This window comes from Netta rufina (assembly GCF_964035555.1).
Source record: "Netta rufina genome assembly, chromosome: 7".
NCBI classification, from domain to species: Eukaryota; Metazoa; Chordata; class Aves; order Anseriformes; family Anatidae; genus Netta; species Netta rufina.
This window is the reverse complement of record NC_140130.1, coordinates 24,210,337-24,233,510: the sequence shown is the minus strand read 5'-3', so window position 1 is coordinate 24,233,510 and position 23,174 is coordinate 24,210,337. Positions and strand designations below refer to the sequence as shown.

The 23,174-nt window shown below is 52.4% G+C and overlaps 2 protein-coding genes across 2 annotated transcripts; one reads left to right on the top strand and one right to left on the bottom strand.

Moving 5' to 3' along the window:
• Positions 1 to 73: 73 nt before the first annotated feature.
• Positions 74 to 13,908, top strand: ACTR1A (actin related protein 1A). Its single transcript, XM_084290357.1, has 11 exons — positions 74 to 179; positions 4,207 to 4,271; positions 5,148 to 5,223; positions 6,016 to 6,141; positions 6,892 to 7,016; positions 7,327 to 7,543; positions 8,805 to 8,897; positions 9,796 to 9,970; positions 10,597 to 10,658; positions 11,003 to 11,043; positions 11,662 to 13,908. The coding sequence occupies exons 1-11, from the start codon at positions 132 to 134 to the stop codon at positions 11,762 to 11,764; spliced, it is 1,131 nt and encodes a 376-aa protein (XP_084146483.1). The 5' UTR covers positions 74 to 131; the 3' UTR covers positions 11,765 to 13,908.
• A 561-nt stretch (positions 13,909 to 14,469) lies between these two features.
• On the bottom strand, positions 14,470 to 22,943 carry MFSD13A (major facilitator superfamily domain containing 13A). The gene is made up of 9 exons (XM_084289987.1): positions 22,907 to 22,943; positions 20,645 to 20,913; positions 20,187 to 20,266; positions 18,953 to 19,402; positions 17,966 to 18,083; positions 17,076 to 17,172; positions 16,219 to 16,390; positions 15,734 to 15,927; positions 14,470 to 15,652 (listed from the first exon to the last, which is right to left on the bottom strand). Exons 2-9 carry the CDS (start codon positions 20,807 to 20,809, stop codon positions 15,399 to 15,401), a joined length of 1,530 nt encoding a protein of 509 aa, XP_084146113.1. The 5' UTR covers positions 20,810 to 20,913; positions 22,907 to 22,943; the 3' UTR covers positions 14,470 to 15,398.
• Between the last annotated feature and the right edge of the window lie 231 nt (positions 22,944 to 23,174).

Here is a 23,174-nt window from a genome sequence, read left to right as displayed (position 1 = left end):
CTACACTTCCCATCACCCCCCGCGGCCGAGGGGAATACATCACCCAGCCGGCCGCGCGCCGCCCTCCCGCGCATGCGCCGCCGCCGGCTGGGCTGTTGCTCCCTGACGGGTGGCTGCGGCGGCTGCTCGCCATGGAGTCCTACGACGTGATAGCGAACCAGCCCGTCGTCATAGACAACGTGAGTGCGGCCGGCGGCGAGCCCCGGGGCCGGGGGGAGCGGGGAGGGCCCGGCGGCGGCGATCCCTTTGTCATCGGGGGCGCCCCCACCCCCCCCTTCCCCACCCGGCCCGGCCGCTTCGCGTCCTGGTAGGGCGGGGCTACAGCGGCTCGGCGGCTCCTGATTGGCTGAGGCGGCTGCCTGTCACCCGCCCGAGGGGCGCCGCCCTTCGCCTGTGAGGAGCGGCCCCCCCGCCGCTGAGGGGTGGGGTGGATGGGCGGGGCGGCGCGCTCCCATTGGTTGGAGCGGCCGTTCGCCCCGCCCCCTGCGCGGAGCGGGCGCTCTCATTGGCCGGCGGGGCTGTCCGTCAGGAGGGGCCGCGGCCCCGCTTTGTGCCTAGGGGGACAATGGGGCCGCGCTCCCGGCGTGCTCCGCGCCCAGGCCTCGGCCGCGCTCCCGGCATGCACCGGGCGCCGCCCCTCACAGCGGGACCCCCCCCCCCCCCCGGCGGCGGCTCCGGGGCGCATCGGGCCGGGACCCCCCCGGCTCAAAAATTCCCGTCACAAATTCCCCGCTCGGCCCCTCAGGGCTCTGCCCGGCCTGGGCCACGTTGGCGGGGGTCGCATTTGGGGTGTGGCGGCTGTTAGGGGCTGGTCGGGCCTGCGGTGGGGCCCGGCCGTCACCCGCCGTGTGCCTGGGGGAGCTGGGGCGGCCTGAGGGGAAGGGAGAGGGAAAGGGAGAGGGTGGGGGGAGGGCTGGGGGCTGGGGGGAGCCTCCTCGGCTGAGTCACGCGTTGACGCCCCTCCCTTCTGACCGCTGCTGTCAGCCAGCCTGGTTTTGCCGTTTCAGAGGGTCAGTGCTGCCTTCTCTGCACGTCATCTGAGCTTCTTCTGAATCCTTTCACCGTATGACGTGTGCCTGCTAGCCTAGCACATCTCAACACACTCCTTTTTTACAATCTGAATGGTTTACAGATCTCAAATCGAGTCAATCCTTCCGACCTTTCCTTTCTTATCCATCCCACTTGCCTCTCTACAACTGGAGCTCCCCGATACACGCTGTTGTTGTTGTTTCTTCCCCTGGAATCACAGCGGGGAGATTACTGGGGGCTTAAGGGCAGGGCTTAAGTCGATTGTTCTTAGCGGTGACTGGAGTAACGTTGATCCTGCAAGTGTTGCAGTGAGTAGCTAGCCGTTAGGTCTTCCCAAGCACTCTGTGAGGAAGAATTTGTTATGATACAGTCATGTAATAGCAGCCTAACGGCAGCCTTTTTGTTACTTAGCTCAATGATTGCTTGTTCCTCCCTGCTTCAGACTTAAAGAAAGATTCATGTGCTGCCAGAAACCGACTGTTTCTTTTGTCGTTTTAACAGCTGGTCTTAAAAGCTAATTCTTCTGTCTTTCTGCTAAGTGAGTTCCCTCTTTCCCCTCCCAGTGCGAGCTGTGGAATGAAGCAGTTGTTGTGAGATCTGCCTTCAGTGCTCGCAGGCTGTCAGCCGATGAGCCCTGTGGTGACGTTGCATTTTTGGTGCTCTCGGGAGCTCAGGCAGGATGGGAAATGGGGCTGCACGGAGAGGTGGTGCCGCTCCTGCTGCCTCGGAGAGCTGCTGACAGCTTTCCAAGGCTGAACGCTGCCCTGTCCCATGGATGTGCACCTGTGGGAGGGCGGGGAGGGGGAGCTGAGGTTCTGAGCTGGCACACAAGCCACACCTTCCCTTTTCCAGCCTCCCCCAGTATCCCAGCATGTTCTAAAAGGACGTTCAGGTATGTGGCCACAAAAAAAGTGACTTATTTTTTGTACCAAACTGTGTGCTCAGCTCCCCGATTCCAGCAGGGAGTTTTGTAGTGTACAGCGAGAGGCTGCAGCTGTACCCCGGCACAGTCTGATGCTCCTCCCTGTCCAGTAAGTCACTTCTAAAACACGCCTGACCCCCTCTGCCAAGTATTACATGGCAGGTTGGCTCTCTTGGATTGCCATTGAAATTTGAGTCTGAGATGCATCGAGGTGGGTGAATCAATAACTGACTTTGGCCACAGAGCTAGCAGGAGAATGATGTTCGGATGCTTTAAGATGCTCGTGATAATTTTCCATGAGGTTATTTCAGATACGAAGGTCAAGGAAGATCTAGTTTCTTTCTTTATTTTCTCAGATAAAGGAAAAAGAAACCAGCAAGGAGGATGAAAGCCCAGCCAGGATAGCTACCGGTGGAAGGATGTTAATTTTGAAATTCTTTTAAATTTTAATAAACCTGAGCTTACAGCAGAAGGAGGATTTGTTTCGTTTTTCTTGTTTTGCCTCTTTTTGTTTCCTTGAAACAGAGGAAAAACCCGCTCTTTATTTTAAACTTTTTCTTAATTGCCCAATGCTTAAACCTTTTCATCTGATTACATAGGAATCTCAAAACGGGGTATGATAACTAGATCTGCTCAGTACACACACACCTTCAAAGAATCAAAATGTTCTGAAGACAATTTGAATGGCCAGAAGGTGCTGTCAGGTCCTGGTGGCATGGAGACAGCAAACTCGCTTTGCTCCCAGGCGCTGGGAAGCACAACTCTGCTCCAGTCCCATCTCGCTGCCACGTTCAAAGCAAACCTTTGTCTTCAGCTCCAGCAGAGATTGCTGAGCTGCTGCCACATTCAGCTGACTTTGAACTTGGGTATGTAAATCTCAAAATGCATAACTCGCTGGGAGGCTCACCAGGGCGTGCGGGGTAGTTCCTGGCCTGGCATAAGTTTCTTAGTTTCTTTCCCCTGTGTTAAAATAGGGGCATCGTTGTTCTGAAACCATTTCCCAGCAGCAGAGAGTCCTGGCAGCGAGATCAGTCATTAGCTAGAATAAAATATTCATTAAGAGCAATATTCTGATGGGGTCACCTCACTGTGTTTCATGCAGGGATTTTTGTTTGTCAGTTTATTAGTGTGGTTTGGTTTTTGTTTTGCTGCCGGGTTTGACAAAGGCTGGTAGTATTTCCCAGGTACAGAGTTTAAAAGCTCGATAAGGAAAATCAAAATAGTGTTTGTTTTATTCCTGGCTCTGCTTTGAAGCGAGGGGCCAGGGGAGTGGCTGTCCAAAGGGACATTGTCTTAACGCTCACAGGCTGCCTCATCCCACCTGTGCCTGTGTGTGCAGGGGCTGGGAGATCTGCCAGGAGGCAGGGGGTGCAGGATGTGGCCCTGCTCCTGATGCAGAGCTCACAAAGTGCGCCCTGCAAAGCCTGACACCTTGTCCGAAACAGCTGGCAAAGGGAGCTGGGGAAGGAGGAGCTGGGACGGGAGCTAATCTCTTCTTCCTTGTCTCTTTTAAACAAGGCCCATCCTGTCAGCTGCTTTCCTGCCTCCAGCCCTTCCTCTTGCAGGCTGACTGGCACTTTTGTTGTGTCCAGAGCCCGGTCCCATTTAGTTCCCAGTGTTTTTTTTGATGGGATTTCTGTGACCTGCCTCCTTAGCACCAGCCAGCCTATCCCCCTCCTTAATTTCTTTTCTCTAGTCTCTGCTCCAACTCGTTTCACGCTGCCTACTCCCTTCCCTGACTTCATCCACTCTCCCTTCATCTTCTCTAGGTCTTCTACCTCCGTGAGGCTTACAACCTCAATCCTACACATTTCAGCAGTGCTCCCCACAGCTGGCAGGGCTTGGTTGCTGTTGCACAGCTTTCCGAAGAGCTCTCCTCCACCACGGGAGCATTTAAGATCACCAGAAAACTGCAGAGCCGGGGTTCAGCCTCACAAACCTCTCACACTGTAAAAGCAATAGCACAGGGTAGAAAAATTACTGCACGGGGCGGTGTTTGGGTGTGTACCCGGAGCCACAGCGGGATGCTCCTGGAAGTTGCGCCCTGCATGATGCCTCTCTGCCAGGAGGGTGCTGGTTACTCCCCTCTAGCGGCCGAGCCGATCTGCTGGCACCTTCCCGTCCCTGCCCTGCCTGCAGGACCCACGGGGAGCTCTATTCCGAGCGAAAAGGAGGGGTTCTGGCAGTGCTGCTGTACTTTGCTGCTCTTTTAAAAGTTGGGAAGGTGACTGAGCATCTGTCTGTTCCTCCCACAGGGCTCGGGTGTGATTAAAGCAGGCTTTGCAGGCGATCAAATACCGAAATACTGCTTCCCAAACTAGTAAGTACTCCCGATCAGTTCCCAGTACCATGAACCAATCCTTTGATATGTGGAGGGGAAGAGTGGTCTCATTGTGTTACTGGATAAATGAGTTGGGTATTTCTTTTCCTGCTGTACAGAAGTGTCTGAGAGAGAAGATCTCTGCTGTTAAGCACTTGTAGATTTGGGGGACACACGGGACATGAAGGATGATCTGTCACTTCCTCAGGCTCAGCCCCCAAACCACTACAGCTTTGTAGGATTTAGTCTGGAGACATTAGGTCACCACCAAAAAGACAAGGTTGGGGCTGGAGGTGTGAATCCCTGCGTATGCCTTTGGTGTGTGGGCTGAAGTGTTCGTTCCTGCCAAGCTTCCTTGCGACTTTTCTGACAGCTTTACTGGAAGAAGGACTGCTGGATCAGGAGCAGGCCCTGGCTGTTATTTTGGATAGGGTGCTTTTTTAACAAATGTATTTGTTGTGACCGATGCAGACTCATCTGTGTGGTGAAATGGGGCAAGGGACTATAAAAGTCTAATCTGAGGAGCCTGCCAGAGGTCAAGCAGTATGGTGGGGGTCTGTCAGCTCAGGCTGCTGCTCAGTCTAGCCACGTTTACCCCAGGCACTGCTGGAATCCTGAATCATCAGGGAAAGCGTGGCCAGACTCAACTGGCTCACGTCCTGTTACTTCAGCAGTGCCCGCAGTCTGCTCCCTTCGCTTCTGATTCTGGGATTAGCTCACACAGAGCAAACCTGGGGCTGTCTGCACCTGGGAGTGCGCTCAGACTCTGTCATGGCTGTTAGAGGGCACTGCTTGGGGCTGAGAGGAGCAAAAGGTCATAAATTGTTGGGCACACCTGAGCTGTCTCCTGAAGCATTTATACTTTTGCCTCTGCAGTGTGGGGAGACCAAAGCACGTTCGTGTTATGGCTGGTGCTTTAGAAGGGGACATCTTCATTGGCCCGAAGGCAGAGGTAAGAAAACCTCTTACTGCAGTTCTCCGTGCACCTTGCTATGCTGCTCTAAGAGCTGCAGCAGTCACCCTTGAAAGAGCTGGGGTTCCTTGAGAGCAGGGTAGGCCTGAAGAGTGGAATAGATTCTCACTTCTAAGCATGTCCAAGCTGAATTGGGAAGCTTCATGACATTTTTGTGCCAACCTGCTGTCCACAGACCATTTTCCTCGGTCCCAATTTATTTTCATACAAGTCCTTCCGTATCTCTCCTTTTTTCTAGGCTGCTTTGCAGTCTGTATGGTTACATCCCTGTCTCTGTGACTGAGAACTTTAGAAATGGACCCTGGTTGGTTGCCTTTTATCTCTGGGGTGTAGGCAAGAGGCTCGCTTTCCACAGTTGTGCCTTTGTCAACAGGCAGTCATTCTGGTCTCATGTTTCCTGTGAGCCCTCTGAACTGCATTCCCCAGTATCACCCTGTTATATTTTATATCATGGCCGAGCTGGTAGAACAAAGATACCATTTGAGAGGTGTCTGTATGTTGGCTTGAAAACTGTTAGGATGGAATGTGCTCTGCAGACACCCTTTGTTCCAAATCTGTGTAAAACAGCCTTGTTTAATCTTTGTAAATGCTTCTCTGGAAGAGATGTTTGTGATTAGTGTTTAGTCTTCACCCTGTACACTATAGATATGATGTTTTTCAGTGGAGTTGATAATAAGCAAGTCTCTCGGGTGAATTTGTAGTCGTAATGCTCAGAAGTGAATTGTTCCAGTCGCTGACAGGTAAGCTGCATTGTCCTTTCTGTTTGCTCAGGAGCACAGAGGCCTTCTCTCGATCCGATACCCGATGGAACACGGCATAGTAAAGGACTGGAATGACATGGAGCGCATCTGGCAGTACGTGTATTCAAAAGACCAGCTTCAGACGTTCTCAGAGGAGGTGAGATGCCTCATTTCGTGATTGCACCAGGGTCTTAGAACTTTGGGAAGAACTTGGGACTCCTCCTTTGTTCTTTCTAAACTTACCTGTTGTTAAATTAAGCTCTTTCCCCTCTCAGAAGATACAAGAAATGTCCAAGATGAATTCCTCCCCATATCTCATGTTCTGGCCTGACTGAAAATCTGACTTTCAATGTTTGTTACTCACACTCTCTAATATATTCTGCTCTGTGCCAAGTGCTCCTTACTTTTCCTGTTTTGCCTGTGCATCAGGCGTACCCACTCAGCAGTGACATAATTTGAAGTGAGGAAGGAGAAAACCACAGTCATGTGGTTTGGAAGGAGCTGACCAAAAATTATTACATGACTGAGAGTGAGAGGCTGTGTAAGTGGAGGAGGAATATTTCTGCTTACACATGCCACGACCGTGTGCCTTTACCCTTTCTTAGGGGCTGTGTTTTTTGGGCAGTCTGGCTGACTTTTGGTACAAAGGGTCACCTTGTTCATCCTTGATGAAAAAGGGTCACTCACAGGGCAGATTTCCTAAGATTTCTTCATAACTAGACCAGAGCCCTGCTGGTCCCCCAACCTAGTAGTGATTATTCACCATCTAGCAAGTTACTTGGAGTTACTCCCTTCCACGTCTTGTTCTACTGTTGGTTCCAGAGGTGGAACAATAACCAGAATTTTGGGGGGAGCACACATCTAGCTGCGTCCTGGTTATTACAACACAGCTCCTTTTCTTTACCAGCATCCTGTGCTGCTGACAGAAGCACCCCTAAACCCACGCAAGAACAGAGAACGTGCTGCTGAGGTGTTTTTCGAGACCTTCAACGTGCCAGCACTGTTCATTTCCATGCAAGCTGTGCTCAGCCTGTAAGTACCTCTCATCTTTGATTTGTTGTGAAATGTTTCTTGAAATCTATTTTTTTTGTTCCCAAAACCAAACAGAACAGGGAAGACCACACAAATGTCTGACTTACCTCCTGTTTCAAGCACAAACTGAACTTAAATTTCAGTTTCTGTAATAGAGCTTATAGGAATTTGATGAGAAATGGCTGTAGGGATTTTTTTTATAGGCTGTTTGTGTGAAATCTCTGCTCCTAGAGTTGGGTCTGGTTGTGCTGCATGCTTGGGGCTGACCTTTAATGGCTCTTTTTGGCTTGATGGTTTGTCCCTTCACCAGGTATGCCACTGGGAGGACCACGGGGGTGGTGCTGGACTCGGGGGATGGCGTTACCCACGCGGTTCCCATTTACGAAGGCTTTGCCATGCCTCACTCCATCATGCGGATTGACATCGCTGGCCGCGACGTGTCCCGCTTCCTGCGCCTCTATCTGCGGAAGGAAGGCTACGACTTCCACACAACCTCAGAGTTTGAGATCGTCAAGACCATCAAGGAGGTGATGTACTGTCTGCTCCTGTGGTTATCCAGGGAGGGATTTCTGCCCCAGGGAAGTTGTTGACTCTCTGAAATATATTGGGAAGTGCCAGCCTGCCTAGCTCTGAACCTCATTTCTTTTTCTGCCTGAGGGAGAGCAGAGCCTCCAAGATGATTAAGGGACTGGAGCTACCCTCCTGTGAAGAAGTACTGAGAGGGATGGGGTTATCGAGCCTGGGCAAGAGACAGCTGGGAGGGTTTCGTCAATGTGTATAAATATCTGAAGGGAGGGAGCAGAGAAGACAGAGCCAGACTCCAGACTGATTTCAGTGATGTTCAGTGACAGAACAGAAAGCACAAACTGAAACAAAGGAGGCTTCATCTGAATGTAAAGGGATTTTTAGTATTTTTTTTTTTTTAATGTGAGAGTGACACATTAAAAACAAGATGACCTCCTGAGGTCCCTTCCAACCTCAGCCATTGCATGATCTGAGATTTATAGTCCAGATTGTGTCCAGTCCCTACCGAGGGGCTGTACGCATTGAGGACTGGATGATCTCAAGAGGTCTCTTCCAGCCTCAACTGTTCTGTGATTCTGTTTAGATGTTTGCTTGTTTTTTAATCTCCAAATGATAACAACGTAGAAAAGCAAAGCTTAACTATGGAAGAAAAAATAAGGCTGCTGGAGCGGTTTGAAGAGTCAAAATATTTTGTTTCCTGTAACTTAGAATGTAGGTGGTCAGCGGGCAGCAAGCCACATAGACCATGTTGAGTAAGAAATTTTGCTATTGGCTATTAGTTATTTCCTCTGAAATGTAATAATGCATTTTGTTCATGCTCCTAATCTGCTGCCAAGTTACCCAAAGCCACCTTTGTATACGGTTAATGTCACTGAAGGTGTTCCAGGTGCCTGTTTTGCTTTCCAGTACAGTAGTTTGGAAGTGCTCTCAGGATAATTATCCCATCTGCAGCAGATGGAGATAATTTCTTAAGCAGTAAGAGAGGGGTGAAAACAAAAGGTGAGCAGCAGCTAGAGCAATTGTGAGCAGCCTGAATGTTTCTTATTACACGGAGCCGAAGCATGAAGAGCAGATAAGGTATTTTTCCTGATGAGAACCCACAAGGTCTTTTCCCCAATACAAAATAATGTTGAAATTGGTCTCCCCAGACGGATGCTTGGATTTTGATAGTTAAGGAACTTACTTCTTGTAGTCAGAAACGTGTTTATGAGAGGTATTTGCATTTACCCTTATCTTCTTCTCCCTGACTCTGCTTCCTCCCAGCGTGCCTGCTACCTGTCAATAAACCCCCAGAAGGATGAGACTCTGGAGACCGAGAAGGCTCAGTACTACCTGCCAGATGGGAGCACGATTGAGGTTTGTGAGGACTGCTGTCAGACAATTCCTCCTGTGATGCACTGGGTTTCCAGAACAGCCTTCTACCTCCTGATGGGAAACTTAATGCAATGTTGGGTGGGAGAGGGTAATTTAAAAAGAGCAGAACTCATCCCAGGCTGCTGGCTGGGGCACTGGAGTTCTTAGGGGAAGAAAACGTTATTAGAAACCTCACTGATTCTACTGGGAGTCCTGGGTAAGGACAAAGCATGGCCAGGGGGACTGAGAGCTCTTTGAGTGCAGGCTCTGATCTAGCAAATCTTTATGTGGATCAGGTATGAAGTGTGGGTTGGTACCAGCTTGCTGTAAATCCCACTGGGGTTTTGTACGTGGTTTTTGTTCTGCCTGGAGGTGCAGAAACAATTGGTTTGAAGAGTGTTTTGGGAATAGTCCTCAAAAGATTGAGCCTTGAATGAGAAGAAATACAGGTCTTACCTCCAGCACCGGGGGTGGATCTGCTCCCTTGTCCACCACTGACCTGCTGAATGAAGCTGAGTGAGTGTTGTGAATTAATTTGTGCAGAACTTTGATTTAGCAGCAATATAGGACTTATTGATAATTTTATGGCAAATCACTAGATTGGATTGTGTGCTGCCTAACAGCACTTACTTATGAGCCAATTCAGCAGAATTTACTACAACTGAAACAGCAACTTAAAGATTTGCACCAGCGGGTTTCTTTATCTTTCATCTGCAAAATGGAAATGGCACCTTTGCCAGGAGTAGTAGGTCAATCTGGCGGTTGCTTGGGAGCTGATGATGCAGCACAAGTGTCCGAGAAACTTTCTCTGAAGCTTTGCCTAAGAGAGAAAGACCCAAACTTGAGACAGTGAACTGGGCCGTGCTGCTCTCTCACTCTGTGCTACCTTCTCCTCTTGCAGATCGGCCCTGCCCGTTTTCGAGCCCCGGAGCTCTTGTTCCGGCCAGACCTGATAGGGGAGGAATGTGAAGGACTCCATGAGGTGCTCGTTTTTGCCATTCAAAAATCAGACATGGACCTGAGGCGAACGCTGTTCTCCAACATTGTGCTGTCTGGAGGCTCCACGCTTTTCAAAGGTTCCTGCTTCTCTTTCAGTGGGCTGTGCTTTTTCTTTTCCTTCTCATGTGAAACAGGGAAGATAACATAGATCACCCAGCTTGTCCTGTGGGATGAGGGCTGTGGGAACTCTGTGCTCTTTGGGGAGTTACAGTGAGAAGCAGAACACTGATTCTCACTAATTTTCTGAGTCCTAGTCAGAACCAGCGTGCATCTGGCCCCTATTAATTTATAGATATCCTCTGCCAGAACTTGTCCACCCTTTATCCACAGGTGGACGTCTCCAGATAGATCCCATTTTTCCCGTTCAAACCGTGTTCTGCCCTAAAAAAGGGGCTGGATACAGGAGGAAGGCCAAGGGAAGAGGGAGGGAACTGGCCCATTTGTGATCCTAGCTAGGAATCTTGGTTGCTTGTCTCAAGTTGCTGCTGCGGGACACAGTCTGTTGTGGTAGTGTTTGAGGTCTGAGTGAGACAAAATCCTGGTACTTCTCTGGCTGTGTTCTGTGCTCCTTCAACGTGGTTTCTTTGTGAGATCAGGAGTGGGATGTTTGAATAGGGCTGTGTAGGATCTGGCCACATTGTTAGTAGATGGAACTTGGAATTTTGCTGAGGGATTCAGACTACTTTGTTTTTGTCTTGTGCAGGCTTTGGTGATAGGCTCTTGAGCGAAGTGAAGAAACTAGCTCCGAAGGACGTCAAAATAAGGGTAGGAGCATTCTCTTGGGTGTTTGTCACATGCTCCGTGTGTCTTCTTGAGAGAACTGTGCTAAAAATGCTGCTGCCACGTGGTTCAAGCCAGCAGCAGCTTTCCTGGAGACAGCCCAACAATATCTGCTGTCGTGATGAAAACCTGTGCGGTTTCATCAGAGAAGGCAGCTCCTCTGGCAGCATACCTGTCTAGGATCCTGGGGTGGTTCTGTGGGGGATCCACTGAGTGCCTTTATGGTGGGAGAGGTCGTCCCTGTGTTTGTCAGCTGTAGGAGGGGCAGTGTGCCAGGAGGAGCAGGCTGGAGCTTGGAAAAGTACTGACTGACTCTCTGCTTCTCCTAGATATCAGCTCCTCAGGAGAGATTGTATTCCACGTGGATCGGGTACGTACTGCATGATGCTGGGTCGCTCTGTGGGATGAGGGCGGGGGAATCGCCGTCTGCTGGCTCTCAGAGCCCTGTCCCTCCTGCTGCTGTGTCACTGCTCAGCCACCTGATACTCAGCCTGGTTCCTGAGCCCGTCTCCATGCTGCCAGCCCCTTACCCTTTGCATCTTTAAGGCTCCTGCAAGTCCTTAATTTTCCTCATTGTCTGAACCAGTCCAGTTCTACCAAAGTAGAACAAGCTTGTTGGTAGGAAATGCCTTAGGGCAGAGGCTCTAGGTGCATTTTCCCTCTTGTGTTGCTGATCAGGGGAACTAAACTCAGCTCCACAATCCTAAGCAGTGAGACCAGACCCCACGTGAAGAGGGCTGGTGTTTGCAGCAGTGTCAGCACATTTTTTGGGAGGTGCCTGGTGCCAGGCTCTGTGGTGCCAGCGCATTTGAGGCTAACGGGAGAGGAGGTGACCATTCAGAGAGCGTTTCTGTTGTAGGAAACAAGGAGCCTTAGCACCTTCCTCAAGCATGGAAGCGTTGTGCAGTAGAAACAGCTCCTCTCTGCAGAGAGGCAGTGGGAGTGCCCCCGTTTGCCTGTAATACGTAACATGCCTGTCTCTCCTCAGTGGCTCTATTCTGGCCTCACTGGACACCTTTAAGAAAATGTGGGTTTCGAAAAAGGAATATGAAGAAGACGGAGCTCGTGCCATCCACCGAAAAACCTTCTAGCCCTGGGACCTGTCCTCAAGTCTCCTCCGAAGACTCACTTCAGTTCTAAACTCGCTTTTCTGAGTCCGAGTGTCTGAGAGCTGCCTGTATGTGTGTGTGTGCGCCAGCATGCCCCGATGTCACTGAGCAAAGACGACAGCAGCAGGAGGGTTGTATTCATACTAACTTCATATTTTTTTTATTTTTTTGATTTTTTTTTTTTAATGGAAAGGAGAAAACCCCAGTCTGAATTTCTCCAGAATGGCCCATTCCTTTTTCATTTCAGTCCCTTTAGTTTCTGTGTTACGATCACATTTGCCACTGTAAAACGAGCAAGCGAAAACAAAAGGGAACAGCTTAGAATCTGCCTAGCAAGCCAGAAGGGAGCCAACCACTGCAAACCCCTCACGCAGGCTTTAGTCGGCCTGGCTGCAATGCCTGGGTTGTCTGGAAATACACAGCGGAGGCCCCGTAGCTACTTTCTTAGTCTGCAGCGTCTTCAACATCAGTAGGTTTTGGAAGTTGTTTTTAATATATTTTTTTTTTAATTAAGAGGAAGCACATTCTCAACAGTTCAGCCCGTTTGCCCCCACTGTTTTTGGTGTGTGTGTGTGTGGGTGTTGTGTGAGTGTGGCGGGGTGGAACTTCTCAGACTGACGTGTGGGTCGGTGCCGCAGCCGGAGAAGTCGGTGATAGGACTTAGTTCATATTGCATGGAGTAGAACAAAGCAATCTCTAATCAGCTTTCATTATGCTAGACGGTTACTCTCTCATTCCTCGTTTTAAATAACTTTTCTCCTCTGGAAGCAAGTGCCCCGGAGTGGGGGTGAAGGCACTTGTGTGTTCCCCCTCAACCTGCCAAGAGTCACAGTACTGAGCTCTCACGTTCTTGCTCTGTAGGAGCTGAGGCTGTTTGCCTCCTCCTCGCCACGTCAGGGCGAAGGGAGCACGCGTTTTCAGCCAGGCGTAACTCGTGTACTATATCCACTCGGGGGCTACGTAATAGTTGGAAAGGTGCGTCGTAATGTAAGAATTGTTTTATTTATTGAAATGTCTGCGTATTATCTCCAATACTGACCGCAGCACCTGGGAATTTTGCTTCGGGTCTTCCTTGAACGCCTGCTCCCCAGTTGTCTGTTGTTTGATGTTAACACTGTTTACAGCACACACACGCTTCGCAAAATAACCGGCCAGCCCTGCATCACCGCTCGGTAACCGTTGTGTAGGGAGCCTCGCTGTTCTCTGGGAATACACTAAAGGAGAGGACAAGGAATCACCTCAACGCGGTGGTGGGAGCAGCCAGCTGTCGCAGGGGCTGCGTTCTGCTGTCCTCTCGTGCTGCTTAGGCCTTTCTGCTCAGCTGCTGGCTGTCCTCTAGAACATCCTCATCCCTCCCGCAGCTCGCGTGGAGGTGTGGCACTGTTCCCCTTGCTTCTGTTGGTGCTCTTCGTTTCCTTCACCACTGATTTTTCTGTATTACCCGGCATTCGCAGTGGGCCTGGAGTTGTTCGGTGGCAGTTCCTCCCTGTTCCCTTCCTTTCTGTTCGTTTCCACCCATCACCTTGGGGTCACTCCCTCGCCAGAGCTGAGAAGGGGCAGGAGCCGGAGGGTTGCAACAGCCCCGCTGCGGAGGCTCGGCGGGAGCTGGCGTGAATGTAAGCAAGCAGCACGCTGCCCTAGCACAAAGGGGGTTCTCCGGGATCCGAGAGGCTGCAGGTAGGCAGGTCGGGTGCTCTGCTCCCAGCTGAGGCCGTGTTGCTTGTTCTCCTACCCCTACCAGAACAGATCGTGGTTTTTAAGCAAGAACCCGTCGGGTAGGGACGAGCTCTCACTGCTCAGCCTCCTCCTGCCAGAAAATAAGTTGCGTTCTTGCTGGTTTGTTGTTAACGTGCGGAGGGGAAGAAGCAAACCCCTCTGCTCGCCTCCCACGTGCCCCAGGCAGTGCCAGTGATCTCTTCCTCCCCTTCCCAGCCCCTCTGCTGGCCTCGCAGAAGCAGCAGTGCTCCATTTTGTAAACTGCAGTGACCGGACAGAAAGGTGCCATCTCCAATCTAGCATTTGTTTGATCTGCCTGACTGTTCCCTCGCACACTGTCCAAACCATGTTGCCTGGTGGTGCCCAGCATACTTAAATAAAGTCATTCATATACAAACCTCGAGCCTCCTGGCCTCCTCTTCCCACGCTTTTGCATTTCTCAGGAGGTAACTTGTGTTCTTCTCTTGCCTGTACAGAACTTGTGGGCTAATCGCTGCCTGGAGACAGCACCGGTGGTCCAAGACTGCCTTCAGAGCAGGCCTTTGTGCTGAGGTAGGATGTTGAGGATTGCTCTCCTTGATAATTGTTGCCCCCAGAGCAGCTGAGGGGCTGAGAAGCTGTAAGAGGGAGTGAGGAGGAGGACGCACAGGTGAGAGTGGTGATGCTGCTGGCACGGGGGGAGCTGGTGCCAGCCCAGGGGCTTGCTGAGAAGCAGCAGGCAAGCTTCCCTCCCAGGGAAGGGTGGGGGAACGTGGTTCACCCCTGAGACTTCACTTTTCATTAATGGTCCCTTTCTCAGCCTCTACCAGCTGTAAGTGGGGCAGGCAGCATTCCAAAACGCCCTCATTGCAGCTCAAGCTCTTGCTTCTTGCCCACCTCATCAAGGGAAGCAGCACCCGGGGCCTCACAGGGTTAGGTGAGCCCATGCGGGGCCAGATGGGTGGCAAATAATTCAAACGGGACCGCAGCCATACAGAAAAGATCTTTAATTTATGAAATGAAGAATCAAACTTGGTTAAAATCTGCACAAATAAGTTATGATTGAACTATTGAGAACGACAGAAGCCCCGTGGCAGAAACATCTTGGTCCGAGACAGGAGGCAGCTGTGTCCTGAGGCAAAATGGCAGAGCTGTGGGCTGCAACCCCAGGAGGAGCCTGGTGCTGAGGCTGGGGAGGCAGCCAAGTGAAGAACAGCACAGATGTGAGTGAGCACACCTCCTCCTGCGGGAGGGCACAGGGCAGAGCACTGCTGGCCCCCACCCAGCCTGCTTTGGCACCACGCTCACCCTAGGGAGTTGGAGGAGACTCCCTCACCCTGGGGACTTCTGGTGACCGCCTGCCCTGCCCTTCCCCCTTGGATCCGTGGCTGGACAATCAACCCCTGGGGCGCTGTTTCAAGCAGAGAGGAGCTGTGGTGTCTGTCCTTCCCCACAGATAAAATCCTACCCCTGTGACTACCCAGCATTGTGTCAAACGGGCTCCCAAGTGGAATTGAAGGCACAAAAGCAAGAGCTGAGCTTTCCTCCTGGCTCTGCTCTCCCCCCTGCAAGGAGGTCAGCCATGGGAGAGGGGCACATCAATCCCCTGGGTTTGGAAAAGGAGCAAGGAAAGGCTGTGTGTGTGCTCCCTGCCCTGCTCTGCCCACCAGGGACGTGTACACCTGCAGCACGTGTTGCACCCCAGCTCCTCCTGCCCTGGAATCAGCAGCCCTGGGACCAGCGAGGTTAAAATGCTCTTGCTCCTGTGTCAAGGCTTCTCTGCCTTCCCCAGCAGCCCCTCCTGGAATAAGCAAGCACCGGCCTTACAGCATTTCACAGTCGAATCACAAATGCAGGGTTTCCTCGCTCAGCAGTCCCCTCGTTTTGCCCCAGCCTGGAACCAGGAGGGTCCCAGGCACCCCTAAATCATTTTCACTTCAGGCGCTTCCCCCTGCGTCAGGCCTTGGCGCTGAGCCTTCACCATCTGCAGGCGCTTCCCGTGCAGGCTGAACTGCGACCAGGTGAGGAGCTGCAGCAGCGCGCAGGCGATGGGCACGAAGACCAGGAGGTAAAAGCAGCCCTGGCGGAGGGTCGGCTCCAGGGCGGCGGCAGACTCCAGCTTCGGCGGGGCGCTCACCACGTTGCCCAAGGGGCTGCGCTGGAAAATGTCGTAGCCTGGGGGTGAGAAGAGGTGGTGAGACACAGCAGGGACACAGCAGTGACAGCTTTTGCCACCCCGCTGCTGTTCCTACTTACCTGTGTAGGCGCAGAGCAGCCAGGTGCCAATGAGGGGGGCGAACGTTTGCCCTGGCTTGGTGACCAGCGCGACCATCCCAAAAAGCAGCGCCGAGGCCGCCTGCTTCCTGCGGTTCAGGACCAGGTCCTCGTCCACCAGGTCGGTGACCACCAGGTTGAGCAGCTTGCAGGTCCCTTCTGTGAACACGCGGTTGCTGCGGGACAACAGGCAAAGCACTGGGTAGGGGCACCGAGAAGCGACGGGAATGGGCGAGAGATCAGAGAAAATGCAGAGAGAGATGAGAGGGGTTCCCTGATGCTTAAAATAAGAATTTCAGAAGCCCTGGCTACTGGGGGGGAACCAGTCATTGCTGCCAGGGGATTCTGCGGTGACCTGGGTGCTGTCAGAGCTGGGAGCCACCCGGCTTCTCCTCTCTGGTGGAAATGGGGACAAGTCATTTTCCTTCCCAGCTGGCAGAGAGCAGGGGATGTGAGTGTTTGCGTACCTGGCTATGAAGATGCAGAGCAGATAGACCTGGTTGGGTCCTGCCAGGAGCATGACGACGCTGAGAGCCAGCTTCAGGAAGAAGAGTCCTCGGACCACAGCGTAAACCCCACAGCGGCGGCAGAGGGAGAGGAAGTAGAGGTTGTTGAGGTGGGGGGCGATGTAGGAAACACCTGAGCAGAGAAAGAATCACAAATAATTCTCTTGAGTTTTAGTATCCACCATCCACCCCAGTACCAATACCAAGAGGGAGGACGAGGAGGGTAGGGTAGGAGATTCGAACAGCCCCCAAACGCATACAGGAGAGGGTGGCTGCAGCAGATGTACTCAGTGGGTTTGTGACAGCGCACACTCTTCCTCCAGAGGGCAGAGCGTGTGCTCTGCTTCATCAGCCTGGTGGGCAGGAAGGAAGAAAAGACTTGCCCCTTGTTCCACAGGGGCTGGGACTCAGCCCTGGAGCAGGAGGGAGAGAGACTGGGCAGCACGAGCAGACCTGGCCCAGGCAGAATTCTCTCAGAGTGACTCTAGCCCGACAAGACTAATGCCCACAGAGGGAATAAATTCAGAGCTGTGCTCCCTGCTGCATCCTAGAGCCATATCCACAGGCACAGATGTTATCCTCAGCAACACCTGGGTGGAGCCACGGAGTCAGAGTCCAGCACTCGGCGCTTTTCACTTCTAGAAAAGGCTCCAAGTTACTCCTCCTGTGCCCAGAAAGGAGGTTCCAGGGAAGGATGCGTGAATCTTACAGCCCAGAGCCCTGTGTGTGAGCACCTCTCCCCAGCTGGGGTTTGTGAAGGCAGAACACAGACTCAGGCCCTGCCCCAGCTGCTCCCTTTGGTCCCATCTGCCACTCACCGAGGAGGAAGGATCCGGTAGAGACAGAGATCTGGTCTGACAGCAGGTGCTCCAGGAACAGGGGGAAGAAGTTGCTGTTAAAGTGGCAGTGAAAAACCTGTGAAAGCAGCATGCAGACAAGCCGGTCAGCAGGAACAGCAGGAAGAAGGAACAGAAAAAGCTAACAGCCCCCTGGACTCCTGTCTGAGGAGTCCCGTGCCAAGGGATTGTGCAGGATGGGCCTCCAGCACCTTAGTGCAGCAAGAGCTTGGCTGTGGAGCTTGCAACCCTGGAGGCTTTGAGACTGCAAAGCTGCAATGCCACCTGCCTGCCTGCTGCATGCCTGGGGCCAGCACCGTGTGCCAGCTGCCAAAGCATTCCTCACTGGTGAGCTCACACAGCAGGGAAGGGCAGGGCAAGGAGTCCACAGCCGTGGCCACAAGGATTTGAAGGAGGAAACAGTGGCACAGCAGGTGGGAGGAAGCAGCTGTCAGGATGACAGCAACAAAAAGAAGGCAGCAAGGCTCAAACACGAGGATTCAGGCATTAAAAGCCTGCCTGAGGGGACCCGAGGGACCCCAGGGGAGGCAGAGCTGTGACGGCAGCACACCAAGCTCAGGGAAGTTGGGCACGCTGCTGCCATTTCGTAATAATTGAAGGGGATGAAAAACAGAAGTGGCAAAAACCAGCTGGGAGGTGGATCCAGCTGGACAGTGAGAGCAGTGACATGAGGCTCAGGAAAGGAGGAGAACACGGTGCTGACAGCCGAGCCAGCAAACTGCACTCCTGAATGAATCCTTCCCACCACAAACCAGGCCTCGTGCTTCTGCACCCCAGATGGATGTCAGCAGCCAGCCCCTGTAATCCAGCCTGCACCCCGCAGATGCTCGGGAAGTCGCTGCTGGACCTACCTGGACCAGGTTCATGCAGACAAACCAGAGGAAGTTGCGATGCCGCTTGAGCTGCTGGAGATATTCTGCCAGGGTGATCCTCTTCTCCTGGGGGACGGAATGTTTCTCGATGTACAGCCTAAAGGGAGAGGAGGAAGGACAAACAAAAAACCAAAACAACTGTGATTCCTTCACAAGCAGGGCAGGGTGCATCCCGTGCAGATGCAGAGCTCTCTCCTCAGCTCCCATTCCAACCTTCCTTCTCTCTAGAGACCAAACCAAAAAGAGCAGGGTCTTCAACAACATTTACAAGGCCAAAAGGGTACAGGTCTCCCAAAGAACATTTATTTCCTGAGCCCACAGTTTGGATTCCTGTCCAAAAAAGCATTCTCCTATCAGCCATTACACTCCATACACGCCCCCAGTCCAGATTAGCTCACCTGGCAGATCTCATCAGGACCTGCTGTGTTAGTACAGCATAAAGCTGGCAGCTTGGAACAAGAGACAAGTGAGTGTAACAAAAGTGAGGCAGCCCAAGGAAGAGCAAGGGAGCTGAGTGGGGTAACCAGCTGCATCGTGGCCCACGCAGCCCAGTCACCATCAGGCAGCTAAAGCGAGCAAAAAGGTGAGGGGTTCACTTGTCCTGCTCCACGGGGAAGGGGCAGCAAGGTGGTCTCATGCTCAAGCAGCTTCTGGCATTTCGCCACTCACAGGCCTCAGTGGGTGCTCTAGATACTAACTCGTGTCTCGTTCCAAACACTGGGAAGGTCAGGGCTCTGCCTCCAGTTTGGGCCTGGGCTTTCACGAGATAGTTTTGTCCTATTTTCAGAGGGCCTTAGCAGCCAGTGTGACCTCAGGCAGAGGTGATTCTGAAAACTGTATCAACAGACAAGAACCACAGATGATTAACAAAAGTTTTCCTTGTCCCGGATCTTCTCACGGTGGTGCATATCAGGACCCTACAGATCTATGCCAAGCTGTCCCTGCTGCGGAATGGGTGACACTTACTGTTTTAGGGTTGATTCCTGATCCCATTTCGCTTTCCCATCAGCCTCAAATCGCTGGCGGAGCAGCTGAGTGGACAGGGTAAAACCGACGATGGAGCAGAGGGCCAGCGCGACGCAAAATATGCGAAAGGAAAAGAAGTCTTCCTTGTTCCACACTGTGTAGGACATGAAGACAGAGAGCGAGCCTATGGCACTGAAGAGAGAGCAGTAGAAGTTGAGGCTCGTCCTGTCTCTTGCCGAAACAGCCAGGTCTGCGAGCAAGGCGTTGTGATGGAGGTCGACCATGGTGAGAAAGCTGTCGTACATGCAAAGGCAGAGAAGGAACTGCACGCCAGGATGAGCCCAGGCGACCCAGAAAGCCAGGAAAGAGATGGCAAAGAGAGGGCCATTGTGGCTCAGTGCTCTGAGCCTCTTCAGAACTACTTCTGGGGAGGAAATCTCTGCTCCTGGCCTGCAACAGAAGATAAAAGTTTTAGAGACTTGGACAAAATCCTGCATGACCACGTATTCCTGCTTTCCAAGGAAGTTGTGTAAGTGGCCCAGACGACAACGCAGCTTTTGCTCACGTAACAAACACCCACATACGATAAATTCTCATCTAATGTATGAATCCACAGAAAACACAAGTTTAAGGCTGAAAAGCACAAAGGAAAGGGATCCTTTTTCTCCTGAGCAAGGGTCTCCCTGATAGCGCTGCACCGTCTGCTTTGCATAATGTAAGTTACTTCAAACAACACTTAAGAAGTTTCCACGAGGTGCAGGAAGCCACACTGTGCTTTTCATTAGAAACTTGAAGCAAGTAACACAAGAAATGCTAATGACCATCTGTGGTCCGTGATTCAACAATTTTAGGAACAACTGGTTTGATGTATTGCAGGAGGAAAGATCGTCCTTTCCCCCAAGATCCCCAGACTACATCCAGACACTTTCCAACACCCCAGTAAAGGGAATGGGATTTTAGATTATTTTTAGATATTTTAGGTTCTGTACCACTTGTGAATGTTAAGAGTTATGGTCACATCTACTTGGTACATATATGACCTCCTCTGTACAGCCAGGTACTGAAACAAGGTGCAAAGAGCTCTGAACTTCTAAGACAGCAGGAAAAGGAGGTGTTTAAAGTTTCATTCTCCAGTAACCATTCCCGTGACACAGTTTTAAAGCTCCCACTTTCACATCTACCCCCAGAGACTCAGCAACTTCCCAGCCTCTGCTGGAAGCGGAACTTTACTTACTGCTGCGTGCTCAGGAACACCCTGTCGCTCAGCCAGCCAAACAGAGGGTCATTGAGGCTGTTCCAGATCAGGAACACTGTCTGGGAAAGAAAACAGGATGGTGAAACAAACCACAGCAGGAACCCCCAGTGTGCCCTCCCTGCACCACCACCACAGGGCAGTTCCCCTGTCTGGGGCAACTGGCATGAACGCAGTGAGGCCACTGGTTTCCAGGCTTCTGAAACACCCCCACATCCCCAGAGAAAAGCCTGTCTTAAGAACAAAGCCTCTGGGATTTCTATTTCATCTCCTTTTCTGTTTGTGCGAGGAAAAAAAAGCTAAAAAAAAACAAACAGACTAGCACTCAGAAGGCTCCTTTCCCAAAGGAGAATACAACTAACGCCCCGTACACCTTTAGCAAGGGCCAGTCTCAAAATTTCATTTTTCCAAGGGCAAAAAAATCCACGGCAAAGACTAACCTCCCCTATCCAAAAGGATAGCTTATCGATCTTGTAAACAGAGACGAAGGTGTCCACGTAGTAGAGGAGAAACACGTTGTGCAAAATGGAAACGAACAGCGACAAGGACCCGTAGATCACTGCGGTGGGCAATCGGAAGAGACAAGCCAACAGTCGCAACCCCATGTCGGTGCGGGCGGCGCTCAGCTCCCCGCATCACCTCCATTTCAGGTGGGATGTCTTCCCCCAGCACCTGCTGGGTCTCTCTTGGGGCCAATCCATGGCTGCTCCTGCAGGAGGGGAAAAAAAGAAGTCAGTTTCTTAAATGAACAAAAATTGAATCTAATTAATTGATAAATCTTTGCCAGCGAAGATCAAAATTAGTACTGCTTTGAGGAGCTGTTCAGAAGTGGGTTGGATGGGGTTTAGGCCAGAAGCTGCCTGCTGCACTGAAGCCACTTCATTAAGGGGAGGCCAGGGGTGGGCTTAGGGGTGCAGCTGCCCCATCCTTTTTACCTTGATGGTCTTTGTCAGCCAGCTGATTAGCTCCTTCCACCTCTTTAAAAGCAAGGTCAGAGGAGGAATCCAGCGAGGTAGCTGCAAACAGCAAAGCAGCCCTCAGGAAACAGCCCCAGTCACTGACATTTTTAGGTGCTGATGTTAATTTTCGGCCAAATAAGAGTGACAACAGCACTGATGTCATCTCTCACAAGCTGCTTTCCCCAGGCAGTCACAGCTGGCTGCACCTGGGCTCGCTCAGACAGCAGTTATTTACGGCGAGCAGTACTGCTGCTGCTTTGTGGCATGAAGAGACACGACCAGAGCATGACGGCGTGCAGCAGACACGGTGCCATCACGCCACAAAGGCTCCCAAAAGCCACCTCACAGCTGGACTGCAATGAAGATGCTTTAGCTGGGCAGCAGTATACAGGGAAACTAAACCAGTGGAAAGAGCAGCTTCCACCTGGAGCGACCCAGGAGGAAGCCGTCAGTCTGACCGCTTCTGGGCAATATCAGAGAAGCAAAAAATAACTGTCTGCTCTGCCCAGCCCGAGGAATTCCTCGCAATGAGCTCAGCAGGAGCATGCAGTGTTTGTTCCCATCACTTACGTCGCCGGGCTGAAGCTGCACATCGGCCCTGCTCCTGGCCAAAGCGCCAGACCTCGCTTCAGATCCTGCTGCTGAGCTAAAACCCATGGGCAGATAAAAGGGTGGCACCGCTCCACGGGGAGCTCTGCCAGACAACGAGCGTTTGTAGGTGTAACTAAAGGCAGACACGCTGACAGGCCTCGAAGAGAAATGGCATTTTGTAGGGTTATGCCCTGAAAAGGAGGCAGGAATTTGTGGTGTGTGGAGATGAAGGTTGAGGAGCACAGAGCTGAGCCGGCACAGCTCCGTGCCTCTCACTAGAGCTTCCTACAGAGGAGCAGCTCGAGGGCACGTCAGGCTTTTGGGGCACTTTTTGCGGCACCCTCACAAACGGGACGCACACAGGCACCCCTTCTACTTGGGCTCTGTGAGGATTATTTAGCTGCTGGGTTATTCCTGCAGAGGGACAGGGCTAAGAGGTGGCTGACAAACACATTAAAAAGCCTCAAGGTAGCAGCTAGTTGGACACCAGACACATCCCCAGCTGGCATTTCAGACTGATCTCACCCTTTGCTGCCACAGCTGCCTCTTTTTTTTTTTTTTTTTATATATAATCTCCCTCATCTGTGAGCATGCAGATGAAAAGAAGCAAGTTATAGTGGCCCATAAAAAGCGGATTTCGCTCCTACATCCAGCGTGCTGTGCTATTGATGCTAGCCACGGTGGTATTTTCATAACCTTCTCCTTGGGACAGACAGAGCGTTAGTCACGGGTTTGTCAAAAACGAGGCTTTAAAAAATGGGGGGAAAAGGAGCTGTAGGAGGGAACGGCTGGCATTTATTCACACTGAACTTAGAACGCACGCTCCTAAAGCAAGGATCTCGTAGGTTAGCCTTTATTTCACACCATTTCCACATCTGGTGGGGCTGCCAGTGCCGCTCGCAGCCCCCTTTCCCGGTTAAAGCCCCCCCAGCAGCACCAGTGCCCATGGCGCCCATCACCCCCCCCCAGCCCGCTCCCTCACGGCCCCTTCAGCCCCCTTCAGGAGGGCGCTACCAGGGGGTATCCCATGGGGGGGGGAACCCACCCGCCGGCCCCGCGTGGGAGCGCCCGGGGGAGCGGGGGCAGGTGGGCGGCCGGGCGCTACCACTGTGCTCCGGGGGGGGGGGGGGGGGGGGGGGCGCCACCTCCTACCTGCGTCCGGTGCCGGCGCTGCCCCGCCGCTCCGCTGCCCAACCGGCGTCTGCGCATGCGCGTCTAGAGGCGTCCCTCCCCGACCCCACCCCGCGGCCATTTTGCGTCCTGGAGGGTGAAGTCGCCCCTCCGCCGCCATCTTGTTTGAGGGCAGCTCGCCGGGACGCGCCCCCTCCGGTTGCCATGGAAACGGTGACGGCCGCGAGGCCTGGCCTAGGCCTAGGCCTGGGCCTACACCGGGCCCGGCTCCCGGGGCCCCGGGGCTGAA

What these genes read in the sequence shown, in the direction of transcription:
- ACTR1A (XM_084290357.1), top strand. Translation starts at nt 132, where the DNA reads ATGGAGTCCTACGACGTGATAGCGAACCAGCCCGTCGTCATAGACAAC. An exon ending in AAATACTGCTTCCCAAACTA is followed by an intron (nt 4,272 to 5,147) that starts GTAAGTACTCCC and finishes TTGCCTCTGCAG; the next exon opens with TGTGGGGAGACCAAAGCACG. An exon ending in TCATTGGCCCGAAGGCAGAG is followed by an intron (nt 5,224 to 6,015) that starts GTAAGAAAACCT and finishes CTGTTTGCTCAG; the next exon opens with GAGCACAGAGGCCTTCTCTC.
- MFSD13A (XM_084289987.1), bottom strand. Translation starts at nt 20,809, where the DNA reads ATGGGGTTGCGACTGTTGGCTTGTCTCTTCCGATTGCCCACCGCAGTG. An exon ending in TATCCTTTTGGATAGGGGAG is followed by an intron (nt 20,267 to 20,644) that starts GTTAGTCTTTGC and finishes TTTCTTTCCCAG; the next exon opens with ACAGTGTTCCTGATCTGGAA. An exon ending in GCTGCTCTGCGCCTACACAG is followed by an intron (nt 15,653 to 15,733) that starts GTAAGTAGGAAC and finishes TCTCACCCCCAG; the next exon opens with GCTACGACATTTTCCAGCGC.